The following is a 13873-nucleotide window of genomic DNA, read 5'->3' as shown; positions in this document are numbered from 1 at the left end:
TGCCAGTTATCTGTAGCAGGGTGTAGTTGTTTTTTGTTTTTTGTTTTTTTCTTTCGGGGTAGAAAACCTAGGCATTCTCAGGGAAACAAAGAATCAGTAATAGAGATTTGAAAGCATGTTTTCTCCCTTGTCAGCCCCTCCTGAAGCTGGTTGTAGCTTACTGCAGGAATGTTCCCTTCCAAGCAGACTGAGAGATTTCAATTTTTTTTTTTCTTTTCCCCTATGCATGAATTGTGTGGAAGTGTCAGTGGAAGAGTTGGTTTGTAAGCTGAGAACTCCCATGATGTGGGTGAATGTGAGTTGACCAGTCTAGTTGTGAAATTCAGCCTCTCAAACCTCTTCAAAAAGGGGTAGGAAAAAGACTTAGTCTAGAAATTTTGGACCAGCCCTGGTTGGGAGCAAGAATTGTATTTTAAGTTTTTTCCTATGTAAACTGATGTTTAGTTACATAGCCTGGCTGGTGTACAAAGAAAAGGCAGCTTTCACTGGCTGTCTGCTCTGTGGAGTTGGCAGGAGTGCATATATGAGTGAGCTTGTGCTGTTGAGCTACCACAGGGAGTTTCTGGGTAATAAATTTCTGTGGCAGATTCTGGGTGTACGCTGGTAGCATAATGCAAGGGTACTGTAAAGTGACATTACTAGTCACTGCTGAGAGCCATGAAGAGAAGGGATGTGGCGAGAAGGGAAAAGAAAGAGCGGAAAGATTGAAGAAAAGCAAGTGTTAAAAACTGAAAGGCTGTAAGATGTTATTTACAAAAGCATTCTGTTTCTGCTTTGTGTCCCTGCAGCAACTGCAGGATTGCACCAGCGAGAAATAGGCATGTGAGGTAAGGAGTAGGGACGTACTTCTGCAGTACTTAATTCAAACACAGATCCTGGTCATGTGAAGCCTGCAGAATCAGAAGTATGTACAGAATTATTTTTGTCTGTGCTTCTTTGAAATGTACTTGAGACTGAAAATATGAAGAGCTCTATGCATGTGGCATACCTGTGTAGTGAGATGCCTGATACGTTATTCACTTTGTTCAAATTGTTGGGAAAAACTGAAAAAATAGACACTTGAAAGGGAATGACTTTGAGGATATATTTTTCCCCCTCAGGTAAAGTTGGCTTTTTCTTCAAGAGCCTCATAGCCACCATCTCTGTATTTATTTATTTATTTAAGGCAATAGAATTAATGGCAGTAAAGATGAAAGAAGAGAAAATCGTGTCTGGGAGTCACTTGTTCTTTCATTAGCTAATGTTGTTAGCAAAGTAGCAGACAAATAGGAGGTTGTTTCTAAGTTCCTTCTCAGTGTTCTGTCCTAAAATGTGATTGTAAATTCTGTAAATGTTTGCAAATGTTTTTTTTTAAATTACTCAGTTTCCCTGTGTTTGGGGAAGTTCTGGGCAAACTGGTGAAGGATTTCTCTGGCTATGAAGCATCCTAGGTCCAAGAGATGTTCTCCTGTCAGAGTCAGGCTCTTACACAACTCCAGAGTGGCTCCACTCTGTGTCCATCCCTTCTGGTCACAGGGAGGGCGCAGGTGCAAACAGTGTGCGTGTGCTCCCTAGGCCAGCTACATCCCTCACCAGATGCTGAGTTACCAGTTCAAGCCACGACCAAATAGTTCTCTTACACCTGCTCTGATCAGAAATAAACAGGGGGCTGATGAGTCAGTCACTTGTCTGTACCTTGAATGTATTTATATTGTGTTAAGGTAATGTTATTTGAATAGAGATTGTCTGTTAGCCTGTATCAACACTGTTAGATAAAATTCATTCATGTCACTAGTGTTCTTCAGTGTACAGCAAAATGTCATATAAAAGCTTTTTAATTGAGCTAATAATGACTGAACATGTAGAAAACTTGTTCCTGACTGTTCTGTTTTCATTCACTAGTTGAAGCCAGTGGGGAATCTAAACAGAAAGGATTTCTGAACTTGTTCAAAGACTGGCCTGCTTTTGATCTTCTCTGAGGTGAATGAGGATGTGTGGTGCCCTGGGATTTACCTGAAGCCAGGAGAGCACCTCAGATGTCTCATCCTTCCAGCAGAGACATATGCTCTGAGAAAAGGTTGCTTTTCTCTGAGCATAGAGCAGTGCCTCACATGAAACCTTTGCTTAGTGGAGAAGTATTATGATAGCTTTGACAGAAAGCAAACATGTCTTTTATCACCCTTTAGATCTTCCCACGACATGGGTTCCTCAAGGACAGCCACTGGTTTTTTATTTCCCTCTCTATTGAGATAAAGCTTCTTGCCCGAAACAAGAGAAATTTTCTTAAATAAAGGTTAAATTCACAAGTCCAGTAGTCAGGCTTGTAGTTACAAGCAAAACAGATATGAATCCTGTGCTTGGTGATAGGATAAGCAAATAGGAAGGCAAAACCTGTGTGATTGTCACTAGGAGATTGCTGAGGAATGACTCTCCAGCTGTTAAGTACAACTTTTTTTTAAAATGCTCTTACTGTCTTATCTCTCCTAGTATTTGTTTCTTAAAGTTTTAGGAATAAATCTGAATGCTAATCCAGAGCAGTTTTGAGGCATTTAACGCTGATTTTCTTGGTGCAGGCTTTTTCCACACCTCTATCCACTCCCTTTGCTTAACTGTTTTATCAGGGAAAGATGTACAGATGTATTTCATATTAATAATTCCCCTTGGCTGTGTGCATTTTGCCAGCCAACCCCTTATCTTTGCCCTAGGGATGGTAGTTCTGTATCCTGTCTGAGCTATTGACTTTGCTATGAATGATTGATACACTCGTGCCAAACGCAGAGCACATCTGCTGTAGCGGAACATACAACTGGTACTTCTGACAAGTTAAAAGGATGATGCATAAGGTGTACGTGCAGCAGACCTCATTGCAGATGTCCAAGCTACTTTCTAGTCTATAATTGTACTGTCTTCAGAAGTTCTTCTGTTTATGGTTTCTTATAATCGATTCACAATTGCTTCTTTTTCACCTGCTTGCCACTTAATTCATGATTTTAGGTGCCGCTTCTTTTTATTATTTGTTTGACAGACACCATAGTGAGTGGCAGCGTAATTCTCAACAGAAAATCAAGAGTTTTGCCATATGATATATAATTCGATCTCCATTTAATGATGGGACATTGACAGTGTAGTATAGAATTAGGAGAATGTTCATGTGAGAAGTTCTGCTGGACAGCCCCAGCTGGCAGAAGCATGTCTATAAAGAAGTGAATAGAATTAAGGAAATACAGTAAAACAAAATTTTAAATTGATCCTCTCAACATGCAACTTTTGAACGTTGCTCCAGTTCTCTGGCTTGTTCCTCAAAGCCTGTTTCTGGGGCTTGGGAGAGAACTTCTCTAAATGCTGAAGGGTCATTTTCAAAGTGTCTTGGGTACTTAAATGTGACTGAACAATGGTGACATTTGGACACCAGTCTCACTTCAGGCCAAATCAAAATAGTATTACACAGAATATGTAAAAAGCAGAAGGATGAAGCAGTCTGGAGGGGTGCTCATGTTACACTTATATGGACAAAGTTAAATGACTTTTGAAAGTTAAGTGGAAGTGAGAAGATTGACCCTGTGCCTCACTGCCTGCTGGAGGCTGGTGTTCTGGGTTCTGCTGGCTGGCTTTGGGCAGCTCAGCCCATCACAGGCTTTATGTTGGGACAGACATTTGTATGGCAGAGGAGACTGGGGGACGAAGTGCGCTAGCTTCAGTGTGAACGTTAACCTGTATCTGTTCCTAGATTTGACTCTGGGTGGCTTTAGGAAGGCTCTGATGTGTCTGGGCTGCTTCTTTTGTCAGAGTTTGTTAACGCCAGTTTCATGTAAGCTCTGGGCAGAAACTTGAGAAGTATTAGAGCGGAGGAGAGAAAACAAAATAGAAACACCATCAGCTGAATAAAATAAGGCAGTGACAGATCAAAACCTTACAACCAGGAAATCCCACTGAACTAGGTGCTTATAGGTACCATTCATGGATGCACATCCATGTTGTCGATTCCAGCTGTCAAATTAAAATGCAGCCTTTCAATTTACTGTGGCCACATTTGAATCCATGCCCTAATTCATATCACCTTGAACAATACAGACGTTTTCAGGATGAAGGATTTAGTCCTGACACAGTGTAGCAAAAGCTGAAATCAATGTTTTCTCCCAGTTGTCTGGGATGGGCACACTGCTTTGGAAGGAACTTTCCCAGGCAGTAGCTCTTCTGTTGCGTAGGTGCTGAAGTCTGCTATGGGTGCAGGGCACCTCAGACACCAGTCCCCTTTGGAATGGATGAGTTTTTCTGGGTGAGTTTGAGGACCAGTACCTTCTCTGGGTGTGCTTTGAAGGGGAGAATGCTGTGGGTTTGCCAACTCTGGCTCTTTGCTTGGAACTGTCATTGAGCTACCAGCATGAGCAGTCAGACTGAATACAAAATGCAGTCACTGGCTGTACTATCACCTATGCTACAAGTAAGACTTTCTGAAAGCATTGCAGTTTGAGCCTACCTTGCCTGAAGCCAATTGAATCTGACATGGATTGGGGTCCTGTTTGCTGTCAGTGCTTTACAGAAGTTTTGTGTACAGAACTCCTAGGAGTACAGGAACCTGTGTACAGGGGAAATAGGCCTGTTTATTCCTCCTGCAAGCTTGTTTTGATCTTCATGTGATTTTTTTGTAGTACTGTAAACCATAAATGCTAATTTTACGTGTATTTTGATAATACCACTGCATTACCACTTTAATATTAAATTTGTAATTTTCAAATGAAACTCCTTTTCTCAATGTCGCTGTGGAAAATTCCTTCTCCTGCCATGCTACCTCCTTATTTCCTTTTTCTCTCCTGCTCCCTGCTGTGTCCTCCCCCCCTCCTTTTTTTTTTAACCATGTGTTGTTGAGGCAACTGGTGTTTTTTCAGTACATTACTAATCTGTGACTTTGCATATAGTTTGTAACTCCGTTTATTTTTTGTTCTTTATTTTAGAGATGGTAATGCTACTGGAATGGTGGTCAGGCACCGATTGTACCCTCTACACTGATCCAGAGAGTTACCACAAGTATGGGAAGGAGAATGCCATTGTAATTCTAAATCACAACTTTGAAATTGACTTTCTCTGTGGCTGGAATTTCTGTGAAAGATTTGGAGTCCTGGGGGTAAGTTTTGATTAGCATTTTAAATAAGCTTCCTCTTCTTGGATGTGGGGAAAAAACACACAAGTAAAATGTTTGGTTTATTTGTAATTGTTGTGGCTTAACCCCAGCAGGCAATGCAGTACCACACAGCTGCTCACTCACCTCACACAGTGGGACGGGGTGAGAATTGGAAAGATAAAATTGCAAGAACTTGTGGGTGGAGGTGAATACAAATTACTAGGTAAAGCAGAAGATAAATACATAAGTAAAGCAAACGAAGGGATTTATTCACTACTTTCTGTTAGCAGGTGGATGTTCAGCTGCTTCCATGAAAACAGATCTTATTACATGTAATAGTTTCTTGGGAAGATAACCGCCATTCCCCTGAATCACTGCATGCTCCCACTCTCCTTTTTATTTCATCCAGCTTATATTGCTGAACACAGCACCTTCTGATCACTTTTGGTCAGTCCTAATTGTCCACTCCGAGCTTCTTTTGCATATCTAGGCTCCTCACTGGCAGGGCAGCATGAGGAGCTGGAAAGCCCTTGACACAGTGTAAGCACTGCTCTGCAAGAATTGAAACATCTTAAATCCAAAGCACAGCACCATACCAGCTGCAATAAAGAAAACTAATTTTATCCCAGCCCAAACTGGGACAAGAAGGTAATATATCTGTTCAAATGTCATTCAGTTCTTGTGCACACTAAGCAAGATGAACTTAAATCAGTGCAGCAGGAGTACGTGAAGACCAAGATTTCTTGAATGTTCGTAGAAATTTTTATAAGTACTGCAGTTAAAACTGATGAAGATTTTTAACATGTGGAGGTTTTACTTTTGTTTCTTTCTGTGCACTTGCTAGGTACCTATTGGTTGATGGTGTTGCAGAAAGGTGAGCTGCTCTGTGATTCTTTCCCAGTAAACTGTAGAATTTGTTTCCCTTTAGAATCATCTTGCAAATCTAGCAAACATGCAGCTAGACTCATGCACACTCTTTTATCTCTAGAATGAAAGAGATCTGGTGTGAAAGCAGTAACCAAGTGATAACTAATAAAGAGTGGATGAATTAATTATCAACAACTGAATATACTATTATGTCAGGCTAGGACTACGTGTGCCTTTGTTTTCAGTTTTTCTTGTTTCACCTGTCAGGTCATGGAGATGATTCTAGCACCTCTCTTTAGTTTAACTTGATTCTGTGATGGTAATGATAATCTGGATTTAGGAAACTGTTTCACTCTCCTAAGAAAGCAGACTAATGCCTCCTTTTGGCAGTCTTCTATAGCATCTTCTTCCAATTTTGCTATTGGCTGTTGTCAAAGCTCCTGAACTTGGTTTGTTTGAATATGACTTCTTTGGGCTGTTCTTCTCTGAGCTTTTCCTTTGAGCGCTTTGCTTTTTCTGTATGTTTAGTTACCACTTTGGCCCCTTTAAATTATAGTCATGAGGTCTGCCTTAAAGCAAACAAACCAAAAACATAAAAAAAAGCCACCACAGAACACATGCATTTTAAGGTCTTGCTTATTGCTGAGGTGGCTGTTGACTTCAGGTTACTGTGGAACAATTCTACCTACTATCATGTCTGGGGCCAAGCTCAGAGCCTGAGAATATCATCCAAGGTAGCAGTAAATGTAGGGAGATCTGTTCATGGCAGACGTGTATGCTAAAAGCGTTCTTCCTCATTATTCAGTAGTGCTTGTTATACAGTGGTGCTTTAGACTTACAGAATTCAACAGGCTACCCCAGTGACCGCAGTTTTGTAGATAAAGCTATTGTAGATGGTTAGGACCTTCTTCACAAAGTGCCATTGTAGGAAATTAAAGGATTGTTTCTGTACAAACCAGCAAAGGCCTGCAAGGTCAAAGTTGTTTTGTTTTATGTTGATGCTGTCTGGTTGGATTGAATTTCATTAATTTTAATGATATTTTTAAATAATTTTCCCAAGATAATCAGGATTATGTTTTAATTCTGTGTATTGCTGCCTACACATAGGAAAACCACCACATAAACTATTGTACAATTACTATACTGTATTAACTGAAAATAGTTCTTCCTGTCTTTAAATGTTATTATTCAATTTGTATCTTTGCTAATCTTAGAATTTCTTTTAGGAATTGATATATCTTTATTATAATTATTTTTTAAACTATTTCAGTCTTGATTAATATACTGTGGTTTTACTTCCCAGAAAATGTTCTAGGAAGAAATGATTCCCATGTGCTCTTACTTGCGTAGATGTCTTGACACAGGAAAGCAGTACATTTCCCTGTAGGGGTAACCAGTCAAGGTTCATCATAAGCTAGGTTCACACCAAACAGATGCTAAAAACCAGCACTTCCTGACCCCAATTTTCATCCTAGGTTAGTTTCCTAACTGGATTTACTGTGTTGGCTTCCCTGTACTTGGTTTGGTGCAGCACAGGAGTGGGTGGATGCTTAGGGATGAGGGGCATATCTTGGTGTGACTTCATGCTGCCTTACACCAGCTTGCAGGGTACAAAACTGCAGGATTTGTTGTGGCAGCACAATTAAGGATGTAAGAGCCATTATGCTGAGGGCTAGTCTTGCCCTGTCTTCTAACAGAAGCAAGGAGCAGATGTGTGGGAAAGAGTTGCAAGAACAACGGGAGTATAGAGAGAGATTTCTAAGAGTTGTCCTAGCCTTTAGCAATGCGTGGCTCAGGGACTTTGTGAGTCAGTGAGGCTTTCTATTTAACGTGGTTTAGCTTTATACTCTGCAAAGTGTCTGTGCAGACCTCTTTAGGTCTACCAACATCTCACTAAGCCAGTGTTGTGTCCCCTGCTGCTGAAAGTTTGTGCATTGCACCTCCAGTATCAGTTTCGGTATTTGTCTGCCTGGTACATCATAAGGAGAGATGGCTGGGGAGGATGAAGAGGAAGAAGATGAAGACCAAAGGAGTGGAACTGTTTGTACTTAGCTGCAGAAAGCAGGGAGAATGGTGGTATTGTAGTGCACTGCTGTATGTTGTTACATCTGCGGTACACAGTGACCGTGCTGTTAACAATATTGCAAGTGTGCGTTCAAATTCTGTTTTATGCCTTGAACTTGTGTTAAATGAAGCCAATCAATTCTCATTGTTTTTTGTTGTTTTTTTGTTGTTGTTGTTGTTGTTTGGGTTTTCTTTGTGTTAGTGGTGGTTTTGCTCACATCAAAAGAAAATTAAACTCCTTAAAACTTTCTAGTCTTTCCTGACACACAAAAAATATTTACCTTTTCTTGTACTTATTTATTTATTTAAATGGAATATGACAGCTATCACTGCTGGTATTTTTTGCAACAGATGTTCAATTTGCTCATTGGTCTTCTCCTTTCATCTCTCTTCTTCATACTGGCTTTCTCTTCTGTCTTTATGTTCCCTTCTGTCTTTATGGTTAAATTGATACAGTCCCAACAGGTTTATAATATTCAGTTACTGTGATTTTGATTGCTTGGGTTTTTTTTCCACTTTTTCAGGGAGATGGGGAGAGGGGAAATTTTTGATGGAGGGAGCTTAGTCTGTGTATACCGGTGTCAGGTTTGTGATACTGTGTCTTGTCATTATTTGATCCTTATGCCTAGATGGCACAAGGTTCTCTACTTTCTTGAAAATTTCTTTGTCTACAGAAGAAAACCTGGCAAAAAGACCCAAAGGAGTTGCTAAGAACACATGTACATATGTATATGTGGGATGGGATGGAACAGGGTTAAAAAAAAAAAAGAAACAAAAACCATTTATTTTACTTTTTAATTACTTTCTTTAATATGATACTCTTGAAGTACCCATTCAAAGTGCTAGGAGATACTGGCTTGACAGTGCTGAGTGAGAGCCAGAGACCTATTCATTTAGAGTGGTGAAGGCAAAAACCACATCAAGAAGCATCTGTGTGCTTGCTTTTTCTCTTGCAAGTTATTTTTAAGCCACAGATTATCTTGCTGCTTACAGTTAGGCTCTGTGCTGCTGAATCTACTAGCACGTGTTGGTAGCACCAACCTGTGGAAGACTTTTGGTGGTTGTGAGAAATTAGGAGGAGAACACAAACTTCATAAAGCCTAGAGGTAATTAAGACAAAGTCACGTTCTGTGTAAGATGTTATTCAGGACTTGCACTGAAAACATACTGGTATACTCCCTGCCAGGGTACACTGGGCTCTTCTGATTCATTGCTTGATATAAACAAGCAGTGACAAATTACCTTTTTAGTCATTTTAGTCGTTATCATCTCTTTTCCTGAGATGATATTTATACCAGCAAAAATTACCTTCAGTTTAAAGCTAACTTTGTTTTATTTTCCTCTGAACACAGGTATTGCTCAGCCTGTGTCATCATTTCTAACCCTGGTTATCTGTTCCATATGCCAGGAAAACCAAATTTTAAATAAAAGCTATTCATATTGAAGCTTGCTGTTGGAGAAACTGAGCATGACTGATAGGTGTTTTTCCCTAGGTTGCTGTAAGGGAATGATAGATGTGTGAATATTGATTACTTTTTAACACTCATTTGTTTGTACATTTTAAATATTAATAGAAGTTATATGATTGATCATGCAGTTAGACAAGAACACATTGTTTGCATTTAATACAGCATCTTAGCATATACTTGGGCATAGATCCACTAGAATATTGCTGTTACCTTTCTTACATGGAAAAAGTGTGGGTCTTCCCTTCCCCCTAAAGAAATATATCCTCCCATCTTACTGACCTAATACTGTAATTTGAAAGAGTGCTGTATTTCAAAAATAGAGCAAACAATTATCAAAAGTATGTCAGCAGTGAGGGCAGCCGATAGAGAAAATAATTTATGACATAAATTGCCTGCTGCTACTGGCTTGCAGCTACAATAAATTTGTTTTGAAATTGCAGAACAAATTTTGTTAGACATCCTCAGCTTGCAAGTAGATTTCAGACTGCTTGTTGCACTCTGTGATTAAAAGATGCTGAATAACAGGCTGGAGACATAAATCAGCAAAGCTGTATGAACATATTTAAAATGACCTTTTAAATTAAATTTTGTATGTGGCACTGGCACACGAGGAGAGTTTCACGGCTTTCCAAAGTAACTTGGTAAAAGAAATTAATCTGTGTTAAAATGCTGTGACCATAGATAAGCTGTCCCTGTCCAGCAGTGATTTCATAAGATGTCTGTTGGAATTACACTGCTCCGAGTAGTGGAAATGTTTAAATTCCTTCAGGAAGGCCATGTACTTTTCATAAAAAGTGAAGATTTGCTCTATTTATTCTGTTTAGTGAGCTGAATTTAAGGGTTAGAGATGACTGTCACGTATTTTCCAAAGCTCTTTGGAAAATTGGTAGCAGAAGTGAACCACATCCGTGTTCTTCCTGTTGTATTTACATGGGAGCTGTGCACACATAGACAGCTGAAACATAGCAGACTGTAGCTGTCGTTGTTGTAAGAGAGACAAGAGCTCCTGAGGGCCAGGCCTAATATGTTCCTCCCACAGAAGAGCACTCCTACCAGTGTAGTGACTGCAGAGCTTCCTTTTGCCAAATACTTCTGTGCCATCAGCCTAAATTTTACTTCTGGGGTAGGTGAGGTGCACGAAGCAGCATTAGGTGATGTAATTCCTTTTTATGTGCATATAAGGAGATGTGCATTCGCATTTGCCTAAAGTGCACTTCTAGACTTCAGAAATGCTTTGGCACAGAAAATACAGAGGAGTGTGACCTGTGGAAGAATTCAAACATCTGCTCTGCTGTTGTGGTCATGTTGCATCCTGTGGCACTGCAGCTCACATCAGGCCTGTCTCTGTTTCACTTTGTTTTTGAGGGTGAATTAGGTGCTGCTTTTTGCCTGATGAACTGGATTCTGCCAGGATTCCAGTTGAGCTGCTGGCTAATGGCTGACCTAGTTATGACTGGGGTGTGGGAACACTTGGCATCTTTTGGGCTTTTAACAGGGCAAAGCTTTGACTCAGACATCTTCCTCAGTCTTGCACAGGAGAGGGGAATGTAAGAGTTTCTGTACTGATGTGTGTATTTTCATTGGGTGTTCTACATGATGGCCTGTAACAAAAACTGCTCCATGGAGATTTTTAAAAGTGTATACTGAAACTGTTTAGCTTTATTCTGGAAATAAGAGGATGACTCATATTAGAAGTAACTGAGAGAAGAAAAAGCAGTACTGTGGCAAAAAAAGTTTGAGAGCTAAGGAAGGTGGTGGGAGGAGAGCCTTTCCCTGTGGCTGGTCTGGGGAGCTGGAAGAGGAGGCTGGGCTCAGTGTTGCTGCTCTGTGCAGCGTGGATTAACGTCCAGGAAAAACTGAAATTGCAGAAAGGCTGCCTCAGCTTCAGCTACTGAGTCTTCCAGCTGCTCCTTGTGGGAGAGCAGGCCTTAGGGATATGGTCTGGGCCCATCACTCAGTCTCCAAATGACTGAGAGAGATAATTTTGTTATAAAGTATTCAATTATTTGAAGTGTAAGTTCTTGCATTCTTAGGAATTGAATTCTCATGTCTTTTTTTCCACTTCTTCTGTGTAACAGTCACTTGGAAGCTATTTATGTGCATTTGCCTTCCACTCTTATAAGCCTTTAGATAGCTTAATTATTTAAGGTATTTTCCTTCCTCAAGGAGAGTAGATGAAAGAAGTGAACTGAGATAAAGAATTAGGTCAAATCTCTTCTCCTAGTAACCAAATGAACAACAGCAACTAAAAAAGGAAATAAAAGCAAATAGTAGTTGCTCATAATTTCTACCAGTAAATAACATCTTCTAGTCAGATGCCATGTCCTGGAACCCATCTGCAGAGTGCAAGCATGGTACTGCTTATAATGATATCACAGATAGAAACTGGATTGTGTAATTGCTCCTGCTGTCCTCTAGGAAAATGCAACTATCTCAGGGATTGCTGAAATAATTTTTGTGTACACACGCACTCACAGTGGCATACTTTTTTATTCACTGAATGGGAAAGTGAGACAGCTCACCAGTGCAGAGTGACTTGAAAAGTAGAAAACGAGCAATTGGAGTCAAATGTGCCTAAAGGAGAACTGTTCTGAGGTAATTACAGGACTGAAATCTAGAGTAGGATTTGAGATTTGAAATGAGTTGAACCCTTGATAAGCAATAGACTTGTTATGCATTGTGTGGATAAATCACTTCAGTGTCAAACCTGTGAGGCAGGAATGGTGCTTATTTTATTCCAGAAGAATGCTCTGGAGAGAAATTTGCTAGGGTAAGTATTTCTGCCTTTCCGTTAACAAATCTGAACACGCAGGAAGTATTTGTATTACTGCTGATATTTCTAGTACTTAAGATTTCCTACATTGGGAAAGCATTTGCGATAGAGATGTATGCCTCAATACGCTATTGTACAATGCAGGCTTTATGAGTGTTTAGTAGATTTGGCTGTTGTGTCATGCAAGGAAAATTCTTCTTTGTTTTGTTTTCGTACTGATTTTGAAGCCGGAACAGATCCATATATGAGTCCATATTACTATCTAGCTAAGCATGTGCCACGTCCGAACAAAACTCAGTAAATGGGGTGATTCTGTCTTACTTCCTTTCACTCTTCTTGCAGAGTTCCAAAGTGCTGGCAAAGAAGGAGCTCTCCTACATGCCTATCATTGGCTGGATGTGGTATTTCCTGGAGATAGTCTTCTGCAAGCGTAAGTGGGAGGAAGATCGGAAAACAGTTATGCAGAAGTTGCTGAATCTCCGGGACTACCCTGAAAACTTTTGGGTGAGTGATGACTCATGGGAGGAGTGGGAGGTGCTGCAATGCCTGGAAGAATGGAAGTGTAGGTAGTGTCTATTGGTAACCACGTTGCTTCTGAGAACTTCGATTTGTGAACTTCCTAGCAGTATCCAGAGAATACTATGAAAGAGCTGAATTCTGTTTTGAATTTCTGGTACAATAGGCTAATCTGTCTGTTTTCTACCTCTATGGAGCCCTACAGGTGTTATTTGAAAAATATCCCCGCCGTGATCAATAATAATCTTTCACAGTATCACAGAATTGTAGGGCTTAGAAGGGACCTCTAGAGATCATCAAGTCCAACCCCTCTTCTCAGGCAGATTCCAGTTCTCTAAATATAGGAGCTGGAGGAGGGGTGTGTGTGCTCTTTCACTTGCAAAAGGTGTTGAATGCATTTTTGCAGAAGTAGGCAGTTCAATGCTAATTGGTAAACTCAAATTACCACCATCCTTTATATGCTGCTGTGAAAGGATTTCTAAGAGGAGGCTATGCCTGTAATAGAAAATATTTAGTTGCTGTTGTACAGTTGGATTTATTCTGGGTGGAATGATATAATGTCAAAAGGCATAGTGGTAGCACCTTGTACATAGGAAGGCAGAGCGTGCTAGATGTGTTAGAAGGGTTTTCTCAGCAGTTTCTGTATGTTTCATGTGACTATTTAACATGATGCACGTTATAAGTGAGTAAAAGTGCTCCTAGATATGCTGGATCTGAAGCTGGAAACTTGGACAGGTTTCTTCAAGTTTCTTTGTCTAGTGGGCTAAATTTTTGCTGTGGATTACTGAAACTTCACTGATGCAATATGCACTGCTCTCTGATGCATTAATTTGGATTCAGGCTTGGCAGAAAGCACATGAGCATGTGCTAAATCTCTGAAGATCCCTATGGTCTCCCTTTCCTGACACTGAAAAAAATTGTAATTTATATCTGAGCAGTTAAACTGTGTGGTTCACAAGGGATTGAGACTTAGAGTTCTCTTGCATCTACTGCCCTACCTATGTTATCAGCACCGTCCTTGTCATCAAAGCTAGTATCTGCTGTTGCTTATGCTCCATGTGCTCTAGTGAAAGCAAGTGGGCTAAT

The 13873-nt window shown here is 40.2% G+C and overlaps 1 protein-coding gene across 6 annotated transcripts in view; it reads left to right on the top strand.

The window, feature by feature from the left end:
• AGPAT4 (1-acylglycerol-3-phosphate O-acyltransferase 4) overlaps nucleotides 1-13873 on the top strand; it is a 79358-nt gene that overhangs the window by 43144 nt on the left and 22341 nt on the right. For all 6 annotated transcript variants that reach the window (XM_048938031.1, XM_048938029.1, XM_048938027.1 and 3 more), the window contains 2 exons: nucleotides 4932-5101; nucleotides 12614-12775. In XM_048938031.1, the coding sequence (XP_048793988.1) occupies nucleotides 4932-5101; nucleotides 12614-12775 (332 nt within the window). The remainder of the gene's footprint in view (nucleotides 1-4931; nucleotides 5102-12613; nucleotides 12776-13873) is intronic.

The sequence above is a fragment of the Lagopus muta genome, chromosome 2 (assembly GCF_023343835.1).
Source record: "Lagopus muta isolate bLagMut1 chromosome 2, bLagMut1 primary, whole genome shotgun sequence".
Classification (NCBI taxonomy): domain Eukaryota; kingdom Metazoa; phylum Chordata; class Aves; order Galliformes; family Phasianidae; genus Lagopus; species Lagopus muta.
The sequence above is the reverse complement of the archived record's forward strand: the minus strand, read 5'-3'. Positions and strand labels throughout refer to the sequence as shown.